The sequence below is a fragment of the Taudactylus pleione genome, unplaced genomic scaffold (assembly GCF_031769625.1).
Source record: "Taudactylus pleione unplaced genomic scaffold, aTauple2 ptg001003l, whole genome shotgun sequence".
NCBI lineage: Eukaryota > Metazoa > Chordata > Amphibia > Anura > Myobatrachidae > Taudactylus > Taudactylus pleione.
Window position 1 is genome coordinate 375,284 of NW_028285404.1, and position 21,271 is coordinate 396,554.

Sequence of the window (21,271 nt, forward strand, 5' to 3'; positions counted from 1 at the left end):
TTGTAACCGTGTGAAACTGAAAGCCCTAATTAGAACTGCGAAAAATCAAAAGATCCGTCCACAAAACGTACATCCATACCAGATAGTCTGTTACATGTGTACCCTGTGGTGTCTATAATAATTCTTATATTTATTCCTAGGTAGCTGAGCTGTGAGGAACCGGAGAGTCTTTACTAACAATCACGTGACGGTGACACCCGTCCTGTATGAGTCATGGATTCACAGAGGATGGACAAGGACAGGAGTCACATTACTGAGAGGCTATTACATATCACCCTGGAGATTATCTACCTGCTGACTGGGGAGGTGAGGGAGTCTGGGAGTGTCACAGTGACATCACTATTATCTCTATTACTAACACAGGGACCTGACTGGGGAGGTGAGGGAGTCTGGGAGTGTCACAGTGACATCACTATTATCTCTATTACTAACACAGGGACCTGACTGGGGAGGTGAGGGAGTCTGGGAGTGTTAGAGTGACATCACTATTATCTCTATTACTAACACAGGGACCTGACTGGGGAGGTGAGGGAGTCTGGGAGTGTCACAGTGACATCATAATTATCTCTATTACTAACACAGGGACCTGACTGGGGAGGTGAGGGAGTCTGGGAGTGTCACAGTGACATCACTCTTAACTCTATTAGTGTTCACTTTAGGTCCATCACCGAGCAGGGTGCTAGACCTAAATAAAGGGCACTCCTGTGCACAACCGTGGGTGCTTGTCTGGCACCTACGGACATGCCGGGCTTACCCCTAGCGCTGCTGTTATAGTGAATAGCAGTGGCCGCTACTCCGCAGTTTTCCCCACCCACCGGACGCTATGACCCATGGGTGCGAACGGCACCGCTAAGAGGGCCAGGGCGCAATCAGCCCTTTAGAGACAAGGCACGAAGTAGCGCCCCGCTGAAACAGCCTGGCGGGAGCGCTATCTATTACTAAAACAGGAACCTGACTGGGAAGATGGGTAATTCTTGGAATGTCACAGTCTATACATTAATGTCTCTCAATATACAGGATTACACAGTAGTGAAGAAGACATCTGGAGAGTGTGTGACACCCAGCAGCCGCCCCCGTGTGTCCGAAGGACTGAGCAGGACCCAGAGCCCCATCACGGTGCCTCCACCTCACTCACTGATACATGAGAGACACAATGACCAGAAGATCCTGGAACTCACCAACAAGATCATTCAGCTGCTGACTGGAGAGGTGACTGCTGGGAATGGGACATTATACAGTAACACCAGGGGATGTGTCTTTGGGATGACTGGAGAGGTGACTGCTGGGAATGGGACATTATACAGTAACACCAGGGGATGTGTCTGGGTGATGACTGGAGAGGTGACTGCTGGGAATGGGACATTATACAGTAACACCAGGGGATGTGTCTGGGTGATGACTGGAGAGGTGACTGCTGGGAATGGGACATTATACAGTAACACCAGGGGATGTGTCTGGGTGATGACTGGAGAGGTGACTGCTGGGAATGGGACATTATACAGTAACACCAGGGGATGTGTCTGGGTGATGACTGTATCATTGTGTGTGTCAGGTTCCTATAAGGTGTGAGGACGTCACTGTCTATTTCTCCATGGAGGAGTGGGAGTATATAGAAGGACACAGGGGTCTGTACAAGGACGTGATGATGGAGAATCACCGGCCCCTCACATCACTGGGTAAGAGGAGACTGTCATGTATTGTAATGGGGAGAGCAGCTATGGGGCCACCTATAACATCATCTGATAATCACATATATACAGTGTAATCAGTCACTGTGTGTCTCCTACAGATGGAGCCAGTAACAGGAATACCCCAGAGAGATGTCCCCGTCCTCTTTATTCCCAGGATCATACAGAGGAGAACCACAGTGTCCCCCAGGAGGGTCAGGTAGGTGGGATTCAGGGAGTTGCCCAATACCAAAGTGACGCTACAGTATATGATCTGTAGGACAGCTGTGCGGGTCTCATACACTGATGTCTTCTGTTTACTCTGAATTCAATCCGTCATTATTATATGTGTGTTATTTGTATTGTCTTGTGGGATAATCAGGTTGAAGAACTTATTAAAGTAGAAGAGGAGACGTATGTGATGGGTGATCAGCAGTGTAAGGAGGAGGAAATCCCTACAGATATCAGCACAGGTGAGTAATAATCACTAAGTACAGAACAGTCACATATTCTCCTTGTTCTGTCACTACAGCACTCTCTTATCCTACACCCTCCTCTGTCACTACAGCACTCTTTTATCCTACACTCTCCTCTGTCACTACAGCACTCTCTTATCCTACACCCTCCTCTGTCACTACAGCCATCTCTTATCCTACACCCTCCTCTGTCACTACAGCACTCTCTTATCCTACACCCTCCTCTCTCACTACAGCACTCTCTTATCCTACACCCTCCTCTGTCACTACAGCAATCTCTTATCCTACACCCTCCTCTGTCACTACAGCAATCTCTTATCCTACACCCTCCTCTGTCACTACAGTAATATCTTATCCTACACCCTCCTCTGTCACTACAGCAATCTCTTATCCTACACCCTCCTCTGTCACTACAGCACTCTCTTATCCTACACCCTCCTCTCTCACTACAGCACTCTCTTATCCTACACCCTCCTCTGTCACTACAGCAATCTCTTATCCTACACCCTCCTCTGTCACTACAGCAATCTCTTATCCTACACCCACCTCTGTCACTACAGCCATCTCTTATCCTACACCCTCCTCTGTCACTACAGCACTCTCTTATCCTACACCCTCCTCTGTCACTACAGCAATCTCTTATCCTACACCTTCCTCTGTCACTACAGCAATCTCTTTTCGTACACCCTCCTCTGTCACTACAGCAATCTCTTTTCCTACACCTTCCTCTGTCACTACAGCAATCTCTTATCCTACACCCTTCTCTGTCACTACAGCACTCTCTTATCCTACACCCTCCTCTGTCACTACAGCAATCTCTTATCCTACACCTTCCTCTGTCACTACAGCCATCTCTTATCCTACACCCTCCTCTGTCACTACAGCAGTCTCTTATCCTACACCTTCCTCTGTCACTACAGCAATCTCTTATCCTACACCCTTCTCTGTCACTACAGCACTCTCTTATCCTACACCCTCCTCTGTCACTACAGCAATCTCTTATCCTACACCCTCCTCTGTCACTACAGCAATCTCTTATCCTACACCCTCCTCTGTCACTACAGCCATCTCTTATCCTACACCCTCCTCTGTCACTACAGCACTCTCTTATCCTACACCCTCCTCTGTCACTACAGCAATCTCTTATCCTACACCTTCCTCTGTCACTACAGCAATCTCTTTTCCTACACCTTCCTCTGTCACTACAGCACTCTCTTATCCTACACCCTCCTCTATCACTACAGCACTCTCTTATCCTACACCCTCCTCTGTCACTACAGCACTCTCTTATCCTACACCCTCCTCTGTTACTACAGCACTCTCTTATCCTACACCCTCCTCTGTCACTACAGCACTCTCTTATCCTACACCTTCCTCTGTCACTACAGCACTCTCTTATCCTACACCCTCCTCTGTCACTACAGCACTCTCTTATCCTACACCTTCCTCTGTCACTACAGCAATCTCTTATCCTACACCTTCCTCTGTCACTACAGCAATCTCTTATCCTACACCTTCCTCTGTCACTACAGCAATCTCTTATCCTACACCTTCCTCTGTCACTACAGCCATCTCTTATCCTACACCCTCCTCTGTCACTACAGCACTCTCTTATCCTACACCCTCCTCTGTCACCACAGCAATCTCTTATCCTACACTCTCCTCTGTCACTACAGCACTCTCTTATCCTACACCCTCTTCTGTCACTACAGACAGATCCTCCTGACATCACCACATGTGACATAACCCATGGTCCTCCTTGTGTGCTCCTAATTGTAATATCTGTGCATGAAATTCTCAGTGAGGATTCTCCTGATATGGTCTGAGCTAAGCTATATACTAGTACTTATGTATGGTATAAATATGTAATGCCATGTAAAAGTTACAGGTGTGTGCTAGTAATTGGGGACAATTTCTTACTCTGCAGAAAAGGGAAGATATATGGTAATTTATTAGACCTCGGGGAGTGGAGGCTTCTCATCCACAGATCTTGCTAGAACCTACACGCTCCTTGGCTTCTAATACTCTAAAGGTGCATACACACGTAACGATTTTGTAACCAACGATTTTCTGTCAGATTTTCTTTCAGATTTTCCCTTGAAAAAGTGAACGATTTTTCGAAATGTAATGAACAATTTTTTGAATGATGAACGAATAATGTTCCTTCCCTTAATGAAAATCGTCATGTTGGACAGCCTGACGATAAACAATAACTTCAAACGGCAGTGTGCATTTGTGATTATCGTTCATCGTTATAACTTCTAAATTGAACAATTTTTTTGAACGATTTAACGATCACAACGTTGTTATCGACAAATCGTTCAAAAAAATCGTTACGTGTGTATGCACCTTTACTGTGGCTGGGGACCTGTCCCGCATGAGAGTGAAATTGCTTTCTCAGAGTCTGGATGTCTGTTCTCTGGAGCCCATTTTTGACCAGGGGGAACAGGCTGGGGCAGACCTAGTGGATGTTTTCTAGTTGTGGGATACAGAGATAACATCCCCCACTCCTAGACTTCCAGCTTCCTGTTAAGGCTAAGGGCTGCACTTTCTTGCCAGGCAGCCTCATGCACAGAAGGGAGAACATTACCCTCTGTCCACTGAGAACCATGTTGAACCTCTGCAGGAGGATACATGTGCACAGTACAAGCATCACCAATCCTTGGTTAAAGGGCCTGTGTCAGAACTGTACAATAAAAGGGCTCTGAGAGCCCAAATCTCTAGATCCTTTGAACATCTAGAGGAGCTTATCATCTGAACTTCCAAGAACTGGTCCATAGCAGGTGGCCAGTGGAGGATTTTCAGCCATCAACCTGGAGGTGTTGCAGCAGGGTAACAACACACACATACCAAGAAGCAAGCGGTTCCAGGTGTCAGTGTGGGAGCTTGGTGGAGGAATCGGTTTAAGGTGACGGTGCTAGGAGCCTGGTGGTGGGAGCGAGTTCCCCCTGTACAAAGCAGTTGGAGGTGTCGGTAACAGGCGGTTGCTGACGGAGTGAATCCCTATACCACATGTGTGACAAAGTAACCCACTTGAGTTACTCAGAAATAAGTAAACCTCCCTGTAATCTGTTCCAGCCGGCGGAATAAGGCCCATCTGGTCATATTTGTCTATGGTTTAATTTTATTTATGGTTTAAATTTATTGGCATTGTCTATGGTTTAAATTTATTCTTTAATTTAGAGAAACTTTTGACCATTCTTCCAGGTGTTCGAGGGACACACTGTTTGGAGAAGCTTCGGCGGTTGCAGCTCACTGGGCTCTTTGGTTGAGGTTCTGACATGCTGATGATGTGGAGTCTAAATGATCCTTGGTGGGTTTTCCATTTGCTGGGGATGTCCTCTTTGGACTGAAATTTAAGCTCTTCTTGGTATCCATGGACATTTGTTTATTTCCACATTCCCACTTGGGATCCTCACTAATTCCTGCTCCAATTAGCGGTTTAATATGCTCATTACCATTTCAGGACTCTACCCTTTGACCTCTCAACAGTTCCTTGTGTCTTTACAAGGGTGATGGTGGTCATGGTGGCACACCACCACTTTCTGGGTGTCTCCATTGTTTCATATATGAACGTCCTTCTTATCAAGGCCCTTTCCGTGGAGATTTTTTGTTCGGTTGACATATCGGGTCTTGATCTCACGTGAATGGATTATCAATTTTAAGAAATACAGTCTTGCACCATTGCAGAGGATGGTTTTCCTAGGCATGCTATTTTACACTTTTTGTCTCTCCGCCCTAAGGACAGGAGTGTGACCATCCAATCACTGATTCAACTGGACCTACAGTGTAGGGCAGTTTCCATCCATCTCTGCATGCATCTCTTGGGAAAACGTGTCCTCCATGAAGCAGTCCAGATGGTTCCATTCCCTCGAGGTCCAGTTGGAATAGTTTTCCAAATTGGACTGCACACATCTCTACCCGTCCCTGATCATCCATGTCTCCCCTCAGACTCGTCTGTCCCTCCTTTGGAGGCTGGACTTCAGACATCTCAGTGCAGCTTGCCCCTTCGTCATTTGAAACTGGATTCTGTTGACCATGAATGCCAGTCTCCGGGGCTGGAGAGCTGGTTCTTCAGGTCCACATACAGGGACTTTGGTCTCTCTTGGAGTAGGTCCCTACCCATCAATGAGGTTCATGGGCACAACCATGTTGTCTTTGATCAGGTGAGTACTAACCTCCAGTCTCTACCTGCTACTGCGTTCACATGACTGCCTCCTCTTATCCCTGACAAAAGCACCCTATTTAACCAAGCACCTGACCAACACACTTTGGGAACAAAGTGGTTCTTTATTCCCCCATGATCTGACTTACTAGTGAGGAATTACAACCTCCGATCCATTGCTGAACCTGCGCTGCTGACCGCTGGGTTCCTGCAAGCCGCTGCTTCTGAGTATGCTCCATCTACTCTGCAGTATTGTGCTGTGTCTAGCTTCCAGTCTTCACCTTTCCAGCCTGTGTTCTGCACAGGTTCCAGGGAAAAATCCAGGCAATTATTGATTGGCCTCAACCAAGCACTTTGAAGTCAGTACAATGCTTCCTAGGGTTCGCTAACTATTGCAGAAAGCCTATCCAGATTTAATCAACCATTGTAACACCTCTCACTGGTCTAACAAAGAAAGGTGCTAACCCAGAGGAGGCCTTTTCAGTTTTCCAGTACCTCAAAAAGGACTTCACCTCCGCTCTACTTCTACATTACTTTAATTTGGCAGTACCAATCTTCCTAGAAGTGGATGCGTCCTCCGTAGAAGTACTAGCAATTCTCTCACAAAAAGCCAAGGATGGACAGTGGCATCCATGTGGATTTTTTTCTAGGGAACTCCTTCCTGCTGAGAGAGTATGCAATAGGTGACAAGGAGCTACTCATCATGAAACTTGCCTTGGACAAATTTGAGTATCTACTAGAGGGTGCTTAGTTTCCCGTCACCATTTACTCTGATCAGAACAATCTACTGTATCTTAAACCTACTCAATCCTTGAAGCTCAGCAGACATTGTTCCTCTCATTTTAAAATACATGTTACATTCTGTCCTGGTGCAAAGAATCAAAAATCTGACTCTTTTTATCTCGCTTCATTCAAGAGGATGACAGTTTGCCGGAGCCTTGACCTATCATTGACCCAAATATGCATCTCCATCACCAAGACCAATAAAGTCCCTCCTAAGGGAAAGACTTTTGTCCCTGATGAACTTCAGGAGAAGCTTCTCCAATGGTCTCATTGCTCAAGGTTTGCAGGTCATGCGGGTTCTCATAAGTCTCTGTCTCTCACCCATAGAGATTACTAGTGGGCAACCATGTCGTAGGATGTCCAACAGTTTAGACTCCGTAAAGTCTCCTTGTGTGTCCTAGTCACATCTCATTGCGATTTAAGACACCATTTTCAGCCAAAAAAAAAGATCCCCAATGCTAGAAGAGTTGCACGGGACCTGGCTCACTTGCGCCAGCCATTTCGCACAATGTGGCATATTGAGGCTAGTTGTGAGGACACATCTGTATCTGTACGCATGCAGGGAGAACTAAACAGAGGTAGCGTTGTATGAGAGTGTCACTGATAGCAGCTGTGTATAGAGGTGCTCACCTGATCACATAGGAGGCCATACTCAGACAGAGACTCTGCACCTGGCATAGGGCTGGTACAAGTATGGTTGGTGTGACTAAAGACGCACCAGACAGTGATGCTGCGAGTGGGCGATCTCAGTCCTTGCACATTGGGACGCACAGACGTGCACCAGGGAAGGGCTGTGTGATGGCATAAAGTCACTGGTTCAACTGCGGCAAAATAGGCAAAGACTGTCACAGCTGCATCTGGCTCGGAATCAGGTCCTATATATCTTCTTGTGGGGGGGGGTTATTTGTTCCTGGTCTTTCTCAATTGAATGAGGAGTGCCTGCTCTGGAGTGAACTGGACAATTATATTTTATGACTTTAACCTCTTTATTTTTACCAACAGAACAATCTACAGATCCGACTACTTATACTAAGGAGGAATCAGTCTCATGTGATGGAGGAGACCTCACACATACTGACATGTATACACCCACATATCATACACAGTATACATCTACTCATACTAAGGAGGAATCAGTCTCATGTGATGAAGGAGACCTCACACACACTGACATGTATACACCTACAGATCATACACTGTATACATCTACTCATACTAAGGAGGAATCAGTCTCATGTGATGGAGGAGACCTCACACACACTGACAATTATACCCCCACATATCATACACAGTATACATCTACTCATACTAAGGAGAAATCAGTCTCATGTGATGGAGGAGACCTCACACACACTGACATGTATACACCTACAGATCATACACTGTATACATCTACTCATACTAAGGAGGATTCAGTCTCATGTGATGGAGGAGACCTCACACACACTGACAATTATACCCCCACATATCATACACAGTATACATCTACTCATACTAAGGAGGCATCAGTCTCATGTGATGGAGGAGACCTCACACACACTGACATGTATACACCCACAGATCATACACTGTATACATCTACTCATACTAAAAGCAACTGCAGTCCAAATACGTCCTGCTCTGGATGTGGAAAATGTTTTACTCCAGAACTTGTTCTACATCATACAGGGGAGAGGCCGTATTCTTCCTTGGAATGTGGAAAATGGGTTAGAAAGAAATCACACCTTGTTGTACATCAGAGAAGTCACACAGCAGAGAGACCATATTCTTGCTTAGAATGTGGGAAATGTTTTAAACAAAAGTCACAACTTGTTAGACATCAGATGATTCACACAGGAGCATCCAGATATTCCTGCTCTGAATGTGGGAAAGGTTTTACATATAAATCAGACCTTTCTCGGCATCAGAGAAGTCACACAGGTGAGAGACCATATTCTTGCTCAGAGTGTGGGAAAGGGTATAGAAGTAATGCACACCTAGTTATACATCAGAGAAGTCACACAGGTGAGAGGCCATATTGCTGCTCGGAATGTGGGAGAAGGTTTGCTAGTAATTCAGAACTTGTTAGACATCAGAGAAGTCATACAGGGGATAAGCCGTATTCTTGCTCGGAATGTGGGAAATGTTTTAAACAAAAGTCACAACTTGTTAGGCATCAGATGAGTCACACAGGAGCATCCAAATATTCCTGCACTGAGTGTGGGAAATGTTTTACATGTAGATCACAACTTTCTCAACACCAGAGAATACACACAGGAGAGAGACCATATTCCTGCTCTGAATGTGGGAAATGTTTTGCAACTAATGTAGAACTTGTTAGACATCAGAGATTCATTCAGATGAAAAACCATATTTTGCTCTGAATGTGGAAAAGGGTTTAGAAGTAAATCAGACCTTGTTGTACATCAGAGAAGTCACACAGAAGAGAGACCATATTCCTGCTCTGAATGTGGGAGATGTTTTGCACTTAAATCTTGTCTTGTTATACATCAGAGACGTCGCACGGTAGAATGACTATCGCTTTACATTGGAAGGCATGGCTGGGGGAATGTTCTGTGGGAGAAAATAACCAACATTCATGTCTACCCAATCCTTTTCCAGAAGAAATTACCTTTAAAACATTTTATTGGGTATTGGAGTCAACCCCGTTCCCCGTGCATTCTAGGTGGAGGGATTTAGCTATGTTCTCCATGACCGTCTGCCTCGGGCGGCTTCTGCTGCTTGTCCATGTGATCCCTCTTGTGAGAAATGTCATTATTTTTGAAACTGCGGACATGAGATTGTTACATTCATGTTTTCTGCCCCAATTCAAAAGACCCAATTAATCCTACTCAGTGCTCAGTATGTTGTTCCAGTATCAGTTCTTTACTACAGCATTCTTGTGCTCATTTGCTATTGGAATTTCTTGTTTACCTGACCTTTGGCTTGTCTCCTTTTCCTGATTATTCACTTAAACCCTTCACCACTGTTTCTCCTGACTATTGTACCTGACCTGCCTGACCGTTACCGAACTGGGAGCACTGACACTTCTTGCTGGCTTCTGTCTTACCTGCATGTCACTTGCAGCAAAGCTGGTACTGAAGACCAGTGGACACGTGAGGCTTCAGGCCTCTTTCCCAGTTAGAACCAATCCTAGCTGACAGTATAGAATCTGCAACTTCCTAGCATGTGAGTGACATTATTGCAGTTATTCATCTTTCCCTGTCCAGTTTCCCAATTTCATGACAATTTCTGATATAATATATTTGTAGGTCATCTGAACGTTCATTGGCAACTGAGATGCCATTGCTGCTGCTATTCTTCTCCCCCTCACTCCTTCAGTGCTCTCATTGATCTTCCTCTCCCACCAAGAAATGGAGATTTCATCAGCCTCGTCTTCTCCCATCTCTGCTCCAAATTGTCTATCTGGCTCTTCTACTCTTTCATCGCAATTTCCTTTGGCTCAACCTGTCCCCATCTCCAGACGCCCACCTCCTATGCGTACTAAGTAGATAATTCTCTTCACCCTGCCATGTTTTCTCTCTCTCTCTCTCTCCCCCCCCCGTACAGTTGTCCAAAACTTGTTTGCTCTTTGCCACATTCATTTTCACCCTGTTTCCTAACAACACTTGTGTCCTGACCAGTCCATGAGTCTTTCCATCTACAGCCATGGCCAAAAGTTTTGAGAATGACACAAGTATTGGTTTTCGCAAAGTCTGCTGCTCCAGTGTTTATGAAGGCAATCTGCATATTGTCATGAAGAGTGATCAGATGAATTGCAATTAATTACAAAGTCCCTCTTTGCCAAGACAATGAGCTTAGGGCCCGATTCAGACCAGTTCGCTAAGCTGCATTCGCATGCAGTCGTCAGGGGGCCGAGTATGCAAATCCCGCGATCGCACGGCATGACATCAGGATGCCCACTATGTCTTGGCATACGGCGGTAGTGCGATCGCAAGCCAGTCTAATGACTCCTACTTGCCCTTCGCAGCACACTTCATCTCTAGGAAGTGTACTGAACAGTCGGTTACATCAAACCATCGGAGGCATACGCAGAGCTTATGGAAGACCCTACTGCAAGCACTGCGAATGCCTCAGTCAAAAATAAAGCCAGGTGACGTGTACAATGACGCTCCACTTTAATTATGCATGCCCAAAGAACGCCGATTTGACACTCAGACACGCCTGCGTTCGCACCGCCACTCCCCCGTTTTCCTAGACCTTCCCGTGTCACCACCCACAAATGGCACATTCTGTCACTCAAGTAGTGGGCCGTCTGTGTACTTCCAGCGATCGCTTCCCGATTGCATTAGACTGGCTCGCGCATGCGCAGACGAGCAACAATTGGCCATAGCGTGCAAACTCAGCCCAGCGAACGGGTCTGAATCGGGATCTTAATCCCAAAAACCTTTCCACTGCATTTAAGCCCTGCCACAAAGGAACCAGCTGACATCGTGACAGGTGAGCGTGTTGACGAGGACAAGGCTGGAGATCACTGTGTCATGCTGATTCAGTTAGAATAACAGACTTGTAGCTTTAAAAGGAGGGTGGTACTTGAAATCATTGTTCTTCATCTGTTAACCATGGTTACCTGCAAGGAAACAAGTGCAGTCATTCTTGCTTTGCACAAAAAGGGCTGCACAGACAAGGATATTTCTGCTAGTAAGATTGCACCTAAATCAACCATTTACCGGATCATCAAGAACTTCAAGGAGGTTCAATAGTTGTGAAGGAGGCTTCAGGGCACCCAAGAACGTACAGCAAGCTCCAGGACTGTCTCTTAAAGTTGATTCAGCTGTGGGATCAGGGCACCACCAGTGCAGAGCTTGCTCAGGAATGGTAGCAGGCAGGTGTGAGTGCATCTGCATGTATAATGAGGCGAACACTTTTGGAAGATGGCCTGGTGTCAAGAAGGGCAGCAAAGAAGCCACTTGTCTCCAGGAGGAACATCAGGGACAGACTGATATTCTCCTAAAGGTACAGGGATTGGACTGCTGAGGACTGGGGTAAAGTTATTTTCTCTGATGAATCCCCTTTCAGATTGTTTGGGGCATCTGGAAAAATGCTTGTCTGGAGAAGGAAAGGTAAGTGCTACCATCAGTTCTGTGTCATGCCAACAGTAAAGCATCATGAGATCTTTCATGTGTGGGGTTGCTTCTCAGCCACGTGAGTGGGATCACTCACAATTTTGCTTAAGAACACAGAAGAATGGTACCAATACATCCTCCAAGAGCAACTTCTCCCAACCATCCAAGAACATTTTGGTGAGGAACATTGCTTTTTCCAGCATGATGGAGCACTTAGCCATAAGGCAAAAGTATTAACTAACTGGCTCGGGGAACAAAACATTGCAATTTTGGGTCCATGGCCAGGAAACTCCCCAGACCTTAATCCCATTAAGAACGTGTGGTCAATCCTCAGGAGGCGGTTGGACAAACAAAAACCCACAAATTCTGACATACTCCAAGCACTGATTAGGCAAGAATGGATGGCCATCAGTCAGTAGGTGGCCCAGAAGTTGAGTGACAGCATGCCAGGGTGAACTGCAGAGGTCTTGAAAAAGAAGGGTCAACACTGCAAATTTTGGATCTTTGCATAAACAATGTAATTGTCAGTAAGCCTTTGATACTTATGAAAAGCTTGTAATATTACCTCAGTACACCATAGTAACATCTGACAAAAAGGTCTAAAAACACTGAATCAGTAAACTTTGTGAAAACCAATTCTTGTGTCATTCTCAAAACTTTTGGCCATGGCTGTACTACTCTTTGCTCCAGCTCACATGTTACACTGTCTTCCCCACTCACTTCTATCTTAGTAGTGGTAATCCCATAAAAAACTATTGTACTTTGTGAATCCTCTCGTCTCACTGTTATATACTAATGTAAATGTGTACAGTAGCCAAACACTTGTCATACAGGAATCACTGTCACCTAGAAGACGTGATCCCTCCATACCAGTCAGAATATAATAACTCGGATTACTGCCAAAGATCACAGTCACAGCTAAGGCCTCTGTACGTGATACGCTGATGGTACCTTGGCTCACTCTATTGTATACAATTACTATATGTTACACCATGGTAACTGCCCATACTGGCACTTTCATATTCAGCCTTGGTAGCGGCACATGTCACGGCTGACTCAGACATTGTTGGGCTGATTCACAGGTGGGTGCAGACACAGTCGCCCATCTGAGACTAGGGACCTGATTCAGACCTGCTCGCTAAGGCGCGATCGCGCTTTCTGAGCGATTTTCACCCATCTGCACATGCATATAATTCGCAGTGCGCGTGCGCAAGCCATTCGTTGCGATCTGATTTTGGTTCCTTGTAAGCCACTATCAGGTCGCTACTTTGAGTGACAGCGCTGTTTGTGGGTGGTAACAGGGAGGGTGCTTGTGAATGGGGCAGTGGATGTGCGAACGCTGGCGTGTCAGGCCGCCAAAACGCTGTTTAAAGGGCGTGCATAATTAGCAAAGTAGCGTCATTGTACACGTCACCTGAATGTATTTTAGCCAGCGCTGATCGCTGTGCTTGCGGCAGGCTAAGGCAACCCCAAGGGCTGCGAGCAGCTCCGATGGCTCACGATGGTTCCGATTAATCCTACATTTCCCGGAGATGACGTGTGTTGACCCGAAGCATACTGCAAAAGCAACCAAAGAGTTTTTTAAGGCTAAAAAGTGGAATGTTATGCAATGGCCAAGTCAATCCCCTGACCTGAATCCGATTGAGCATGCATTCCACTTGATGAAGACAAAACTGAAGGGAAAATGCCCCAAGAACAAGCAGGAACTGAAGACATTTGCAGTAGAGGCCTGGCAGAGCATCACCAGGGATGAAACCCAGCGTCTGGTGATGTCTATGCGTTCCAGACTTCAGGCTGTAATTGCCTGCAAAGGATTTGCAACAAAGTATTAAAAAGTGAAAGTTAGATTTAGGATTGTTTAATTTGTCCCATTACTTTTGGCCCCTTAAAAAGTGGGAGGCACATATAGAAACCGTTGTAATTCCTACACCGTTCACCTGATTTGGATGCAATTACCCTCCAATTAAATCTGAAAGTCTGCAGTTAAATCACATGTTTCATTTCAAAGCCATTGTGGTGGTGAATAGAGGCCAAAATATGAAAATTCTGTCAATGTCCCAATATTTATGCACCTGACTGTATATGTGTGTGATCAGTATATATGTATATGTGTGTTCAGTTGCACTCACCCAGTGTATACAATAGTCACACCTTGGACAATATCTCACCACTCTCTGGTGACTGACACTGTAACAATGTGATGATATAGATATTTGGTCTGTCAGTTATTGATTGATGTGGTCCTCAGATTTCCAGGCACACACACTACTTATCCTGAGCTAGGACAGTCCTGTTAGAGACCAGGACCGGCGTACACAACTTCTTGTTCCCATGGCTGGAGACTATAAAGCTCTTACAGGTCTTAATATAAATATGAAAACATGGTTAAAAAAATATATATTTATTGACAATGTTACAGGATATGAGGCTGTATTATAGTGAAGCAAATATACTAATGACCATTTAATGGAAATGTATAACTAATATCAATAAACCACTTGTACAGGTTGAACCAAGAAATTATTGTTTTCTTATAAATTCCTAAGAGTCATGATATACATAATAATAAAGACTTGTGTTTTAAAGTTTGCATGTAGATTTGTCTTCGTTTAAGATACTTTTTAACTCGTTAAAATACAGTAAATAACATTCCTTTATAGGTAACACAGATAAATTAACACATAATTACATTGTATCTTTCATAACCAAGTATAAAGCTGCATACACACACGATTTTCTGAACGATTATCAGATTTTTTAAAGTGTAATGAACGATTTTTTTTTAAACTACAAGCGATTTTTGCATATTCCCTTAATGAAAATCATTGAGTTGGTCAGTCTGACTGAACTACAAACGTGAATGATAATCGTTCATCGTTTTAACTTAGAAAGTGAATGATTTTTTTCAACGATTGAACGATAAACGATATCGTTAACGATAATCGTTCAAAAAATCGTGTGTGTATGCACCTTTTCTACTGTGGTGTATATGTATGTACATAAGTACATGATGAGGATGTAATGGTTCCATGTGTTTGCGGTCATGGCAAGGGAGACTTGTTATGTGTGGGAAGGGGAAAATAAAAAAGTTATGGTAAAACGTACCCGTGTTAACTTTTTTTTTTTTTTTAAGTTTATAGGGTCCAGGGGCAGGCAGGGCCGGAGGGCAGGGTGCCATTGGCTCCCCGGGCCGGTAAAGTATTAGTGGTCCAGGGCCTTCCGCAGCCATGCTCTGCATATACATAGCCGGAGCAGGCAGTGGAAGGCTATCAGCTGGGGCTGGTCCTCTCTGCTCCATCGGACGTCATACCTCTTGCTCCGCTTCCTGTTCTCCGTGTTGAGTGCACGTCACCCAGGGCCCCCCTCTCGCAGCGGGCACCTCGGCCATTGATAATTGCAGTTGCAGTCACGGTGCAGTTCGAAGGAGGGTCACACGGAGGCGGGGCTACACGGCAGTCAGAGGCCAGGCCAGCAGCAGCATGGGGGAGAGGAGGGGACAGAGTATAGACGGTGAGTATACTGTACCCTTCCTGGCAGTAAGGTGATAGAGAGGAGTCGGGGGGAGGTTCTGTGACTGTGTATGTATAAGTGTGTGTATGTACAGTGCATCCGGAAAGTATTCACAGCGCTTCACTTTTTCCACATTTTGTTATGTTACACCCTTATTCCAAAATGGAATACATTAATTTTTGTCCTCAAAATTCTACACACAATACCCCATAATGACTGATACTAGATGATTATTAATGATGCCCTGATAAGCCAGAGGTCACCATTTCTTTATCACATCACTGTACTTGCTCTCGTGTTGGTTGTCATTAGATTCGGTCATACACTCAAAGCCCATCACAAGTGGGGATCCGGTCTACGGATCTACAGTAATAAGGTCGACAATGTCTAGACAGACACCACATGTTAGATAGTCAGTATGTCAACTGGAACAAAAGGTCGACACACTAAAAGTCGACATGTAAGAAAGTCGGCGTGCAAATGGTCAACATTGTCAAAAAGGTCGACACCACAAAAAAATTGTTGTAATGTGTTTTGATTTTCTTTTTTTTTTAAGGGTTAGGGTTAGGCACTTATCCCGACGGTTAGGAATAGGCACCAGGAGAGAGGGAATCAAGTGAAATTGACCTGCATGTTCAGTTGATGGAGGAGACGATCAAACGACCAGCGGGAGCGCGCATCGTACATCGTTAGAAACAATTACTGCACGATTTGCAAACGATGTTTGAATGATTATCGAATGATTTTATCATTATCGTTCAATCGTTCAACTTTATCGTCTAGTGGATACCCCCCTTTAGGTACTTACCAGAGGGCTAGGCACCAGGAGGGATAGTTAGGTTTAGGCACTTACCGGAGGTTTAGGCACCAGGAGGGAGGGTTAGGTGTCAAACTTTTGTACCTGTCGACTGTCTTACCTGTTGACTTTTTGTCCCTGTCGACCTATTGACTGCCTACCATATGGTGTCTTATCTGGACATTGTCAACCTTTTCACTGTAGATCTTGCAATCCACACCCTCACACGTGGTGATGATCCTCTGGGCAATATTGTGAAACTAATTGGGGAAGTGGTTGTTCATTCCAGAGGTAAAGCTGAGGGAAGCTGTCAGACGCGGTAATGAATGTCCTTCATACGTTGTGAGTGCGCAGTAACATAAGGACACATTGCAAGGTGATGTCCATACTCGTTACTAGCCACCACTTCATACAAAACATCCTTGTGTGCAAGGTTTAAAGCTGGCCACACATGTAAAGATTTTCTGTCCAACCATCCAACTAGTTGATTGCTTGGAATGAAAATCTGGTAACGTATGGGAGTAACTGATGATCAGCAATTTGCTCCTAAATGCTAGAAAACAGATGAAAATGGCGTCAGACAGGTTTGTTACATGTTTGATCTAAACAATTTGTTCAAACAACAGTTTTTGTCCATTTTCCGGCATTTGGGAGCAAATTGCTGATTGTCATTTACTTTCATCCCTGACCAGATTTTCATTCCAACCAATCAACTAGTTGGCTGGTTGGACAGATAATCTTTAGATGTGTGGCCAGCTTTACTTCTGATCGCGCACCTACCCTCCAACATGACCCCTTCCGCTCCATACAAAATACTCTGCTCCTGGACTTCTCTCTTAATTATTGCAGCCACCTGTGGTGAAACACCTGTCTCATCATTAACTTGCTCAACACAGACATGTGGCTGCAATCATTAATTAGGTGGGAAGTCTAAGAGCAGAACATTTTGTACTGGGTGGAAAAGGTCATGTAGGAGGGTAGGTCACGTGATGCATCTAGTGTTCAAATGTAAGCCCTCCTCCTCCTTCATGTCTCTTACCAAATGTTCACATACAACTTTACCTACAAGTCTACAACCCTGAGAGAGACCACCAGCAGCTGCATTTAGGAGCTCAGTATTATCAGGTGCAGTACCAATGTGACCTGTGTATAGTGATCAGCGCACGGTACGTGTGACCGGTGTATAGCGATTAGCGTGTGTGACCTGTGTATAGTGGTCAGCGTGTAGTACGTGTGACCTGTGTATAGTGATTAGCGTGTGGTACGTGTGTCCTGTGTATAGTGATTAGCGTGTGGTACGTGTGACCTGTGTATAGTGATCAGCGCGTGGTACGTGTGACCTGTGTATAGTGATCAGCGTGTGGTACGTGTGACCTGTGTATAGTGATTAGCGTGTGGTATGTGTGACCTGTGTATAGTGATTAGCGTGTGACCTGTGTATAGTGATTAGCGTGTGGTACGTGTGACCTGTGTATAGTGATTTACGTGTGACCTGTGTATAGTGATCAGCGCATGGTACGTGTGACCTGTGTATAGTGATCAGCGTGTGGTACGTGTGACCTGTGTATAGTGATTAGCGTGTGGTATGTGTGACCTGTGTATAGTGATCAGCGTGTGGTATGTGTGACCTGTGTATAGTGATCAGCGTGTGGTACGTGTGACCTGTGTATAGTGATCAGCGTGTGGTACGTGTGACCTGTGTGTAGTGATCAGCGTGTGACCTGTGTATAGTGATCAGCGTGTGACCTGTGTATAGTGATCAGCGTGTGACCTGTGTATAGTGATCAGCGTGTGGTACGTGTGACCTGTGTATAGTGATCAGCGTGTGGTACGTGTGACCTGTGTATAGTGATCAGCGTGTGGTACGTGTGACCTGTGTATAGTGATCAGCGTGTGGTACGTGTGACCTGTGTATAGTGATTAGTGTACCTGCTAGGCTGTTTTAGTTTGCGCTGCTCCCTGCCTGCTTTTAAAATGCTACAATGCGCCCTTCCGTTATGGTGGTGCCCCGCTGAAACATCCGTGCCCACCCGCAGTCTCCCGCAGGGGGGAAAGTTCTGGTGAAACAATCACCAGCGAGTGAATAGATGCCATGTGCTGCTTCTCCCAATATCACCTCAGGCAGCTCTTTATTTTGGGATTTGAATGTCAGTTTTTTTTGTAGTTGATTTTATTTTGATTTTCTATCTGACTGTTAGTAAATATGGTGTATCTGGTCCTGATTCGGCATAGATCGCAAGCCTGCGTTCACACACACCCATCCGTGGCGAGATTGTGCTAATGTATACGTTTCATGGCCGTTGCAGCACAGGATGTAGACACCCAGCACTACATAATGCTGAACCCTAACCCTCTTCTCATGTCCGTACTGATGTGTAATATAATGCAAAATAATCGGTAACATCGGAGCTTCACGCAGAGCAGTGGTAGACCTGACCCTGCTGCAGAAGTTGCTAAACTTCCTACACGCCGAGGGACGCCACGCTGTGTATACAACGGCATTGGAACGCCCTGTCACGTCTGCGTTTTGCTAACCACCCCCAGATGCCATTTCCTGTCAATCTCCGATGGTTCTGCGTTCTCACTGATATCACATTCCCGTGAGCAGTTCGCGTACTCGCCGTGCAACGCAGACCGCAAACATCGGCCAACTGCGTGCAAACACAGACTTGCGTTCCTTGCTGAAAGTATCGATGTTCTATTTTTGTTGGGATTCGGTTTGATATTCGGTTTTATAGTCTATATTGACTTCAGGAAAATCTCTTAGTTGTATAATTGAATGATAATCACCTACAAATACACCAAGATCGACCTTTAGTAAATATACCCCTAGATGTGAGTCTACAATTGTGACCGTGTGAGACTGAGGACCTCATTCAGAGTCGGTCGTTGCGGCCACTCGGTCGTACGCCACCGATGTTCGCTAAACTGTGCATGTGTAAAGTTCGCAATGCGCGTGCGCAAACTAGCTGCTATGATCAGAAATTTCTCTCTCCTTGAACACAGCCAGGGCGGTAGTTTGAGTGACAGAATGAGGCGTTTGTGGGTGGTAAAAGGGGAAGGTGCTTGAAAACGGGGGAGTGGAGATCTGAACGCAGGCGTGCCTAATTGTGCGAACGGCGTTTTATGGGAGTGCATAATTAACAAAGTAGTGTCATGGCACACGTGACATGGGAGGTCTGTACACTGACTAGATCGTAGTGCTTAAGAGAGGGTATGGTCAGCCTTAAGCTCTACGACCAGTTTTGATGGTTACCGATGGTCTCGATTAATCCTCATATGGCTGGAGATGACGTGTAATGCGTACGACAAGGGGGCGTATTTTTTGTCTTACGGCCGCATCCTCCCCTTGGTCGGCCAGCTAACGATCCGATCTTAAGGACGCAACTTGCGAGTGCATCATTTGCATATCCGGCCCCTTTTCCCTTACGACAATGCGGCCGCAACGACCGACTCTGAATGAGGTCCTAAGAGCCCTATTTATCACATTCCATTCTGTACACAGTGAGGTAACAAATGACAGATGCTTCAACCGAATAAAAGCTCCGCTCCAAAGCGTCTCTATCAATAACTCAAAAGATCCGTCCGCAAAACGGACTTTAATGCAAAATTGTCTGTAATGTGTATTCTGTGGTGTTCAGTGGCAAAACTAGCAGCGGTGCAGTCGGTGGCTTGTATCGAGGCCTGCTGTGGTACAGGGGCCCATAGCCGCCGCTGCACCCACCGCTAGTGTCCCCCTGGCCCCACAAGTGTAGGGCAGACTGCAGTGAGAGCGGTCAGCACTACACAGTACGGCGGCTGTGTATTTGTTATAGCAGCCAATGAGAGTCAAACAGACTCTCATGACTGCTGCGTCCATGGAGGGAGCCGGCTGGAGCTCACTCATGAGCTCTGCCTTCCGGCTCCCCCCGCAGCGGGTGGTGGGAGAGACGTCATGATGTCTCTCCCATGGTGCAGAAGAGCGGGCCGGGAGGAGCAGACAGCGACAGGAGCGGGGATTCAGGTAAGTTGTGTTGTTTTTGTGTGCGTGTAAGGGGGCATGGGAACTGACACTGGCACAGGGGGGGCGCTACTGGGGGCTCTGTATAGGGGGGGTGGCCACTAGGGGCACTGTATAGGTAGGACTGCTTCTGGGGGAACTGCGTAGTGGGAACCGCTACTGGGGGCACTGTATATGGGGGCCCAAAGCATATTCTTGCACCTGGGCCCACCACTCTCTAGTTCCACCACTGCTGGTGTTTATAATAATTCTTCTATTTATTCCTAGGTAGCTGAGCTGTGAGGAACCGGAGAGTCTTTACTAACAATCGCGTAAAGGTGACACATCCTGTATAAGTCATGGATTCGCAGAGAATGGACAAGGACAGGAGTCACATGACAGAGAGGATATTACATATCACCCTGGAGATCATATACCAGCTGACTGGGGAGGTGAGGGAGTCTGGGAGTGTCACAGTGACATCACTATTATCTCTATTACTAACACAGGGACCTGACTGGGGAGATGGGTAATTCTTGGAATGTCGCAGTCTATAGAAAAATGTCTCTAAACATACAGGATTACACAGTAGTGAAGAAGACATCTGGTGAGTGTGAGACACCCAGAAGCCATCCCTGTGTGTCTGGAGGACTCAGTAGGACACAGAGCCCCATCACGGTGCCTCCACCTCACTCACTGATACATGAGAGACACAATGACCAGAAGATCCTGGAGCTCACCAACAAGATCATTCAGCTGCTGACTGGAGAGGTGACTGCTGGGAATGGGACATTATACAGTAACACCGGGGGATGTGTCTGGGTGATGA

The 21,271-nt window shown here is 45.8% G+C and overlaps 2 protein-coding genes across 2 annotated transcripts in view; both read left to right on the forward strand.

Annotated features, from left to right (window-relative positions):
- LOC148454343 (uncharacterized) overlaps positions 1 to 14,935 on the forward strand; it is a 68,253-nt gene extending 53,318 nt beyond the window's left edge. Inside the window, 5 exon segments of the mRNA XM_088461012.1 lie at positions 1,798 to 1,887; positions 2,050 to 2,140; positions 8,094 to 9,419; positions 9,422 to 9,442; positions 9,445 to 14,935. Of these exon segments, the coding sequence (XP_088317138.1) occupies positions 1,798 to 1,887; positions 2,050 to 2,140; positions 8,094 to 9,419; positions 9,422 to 9,442; positions 9,445 to 9,605 (1,689 nt within the window). The 3' untranslated portion in view covers positions 9,606 to 14,935.
- A 2,557-nt stretch (positions 14,936 to 17,492) lies between these two features.
- The window catches only part of LOC148454344 (uncharacterized), a 64,977-nt gene continuing 61,198 nt past the window's right edge, over positions 17,493 to 21,271 (forward strand). The window contains 3 exon segments of the mRNA XM_088461013.1: positions 17,493 to 17,588; positions 20,731 to 20,894; positions 21,022 to 21,213. Of these exon segments, the coding sequence (XP_088317139.1) occupies positions 20,802 to 20,894; positions 21,022 to 21,213 (285 nt within the window). The 5' untranslated portion in view covers positions 17,493 to 17,588; positions 20,731 to 20,801.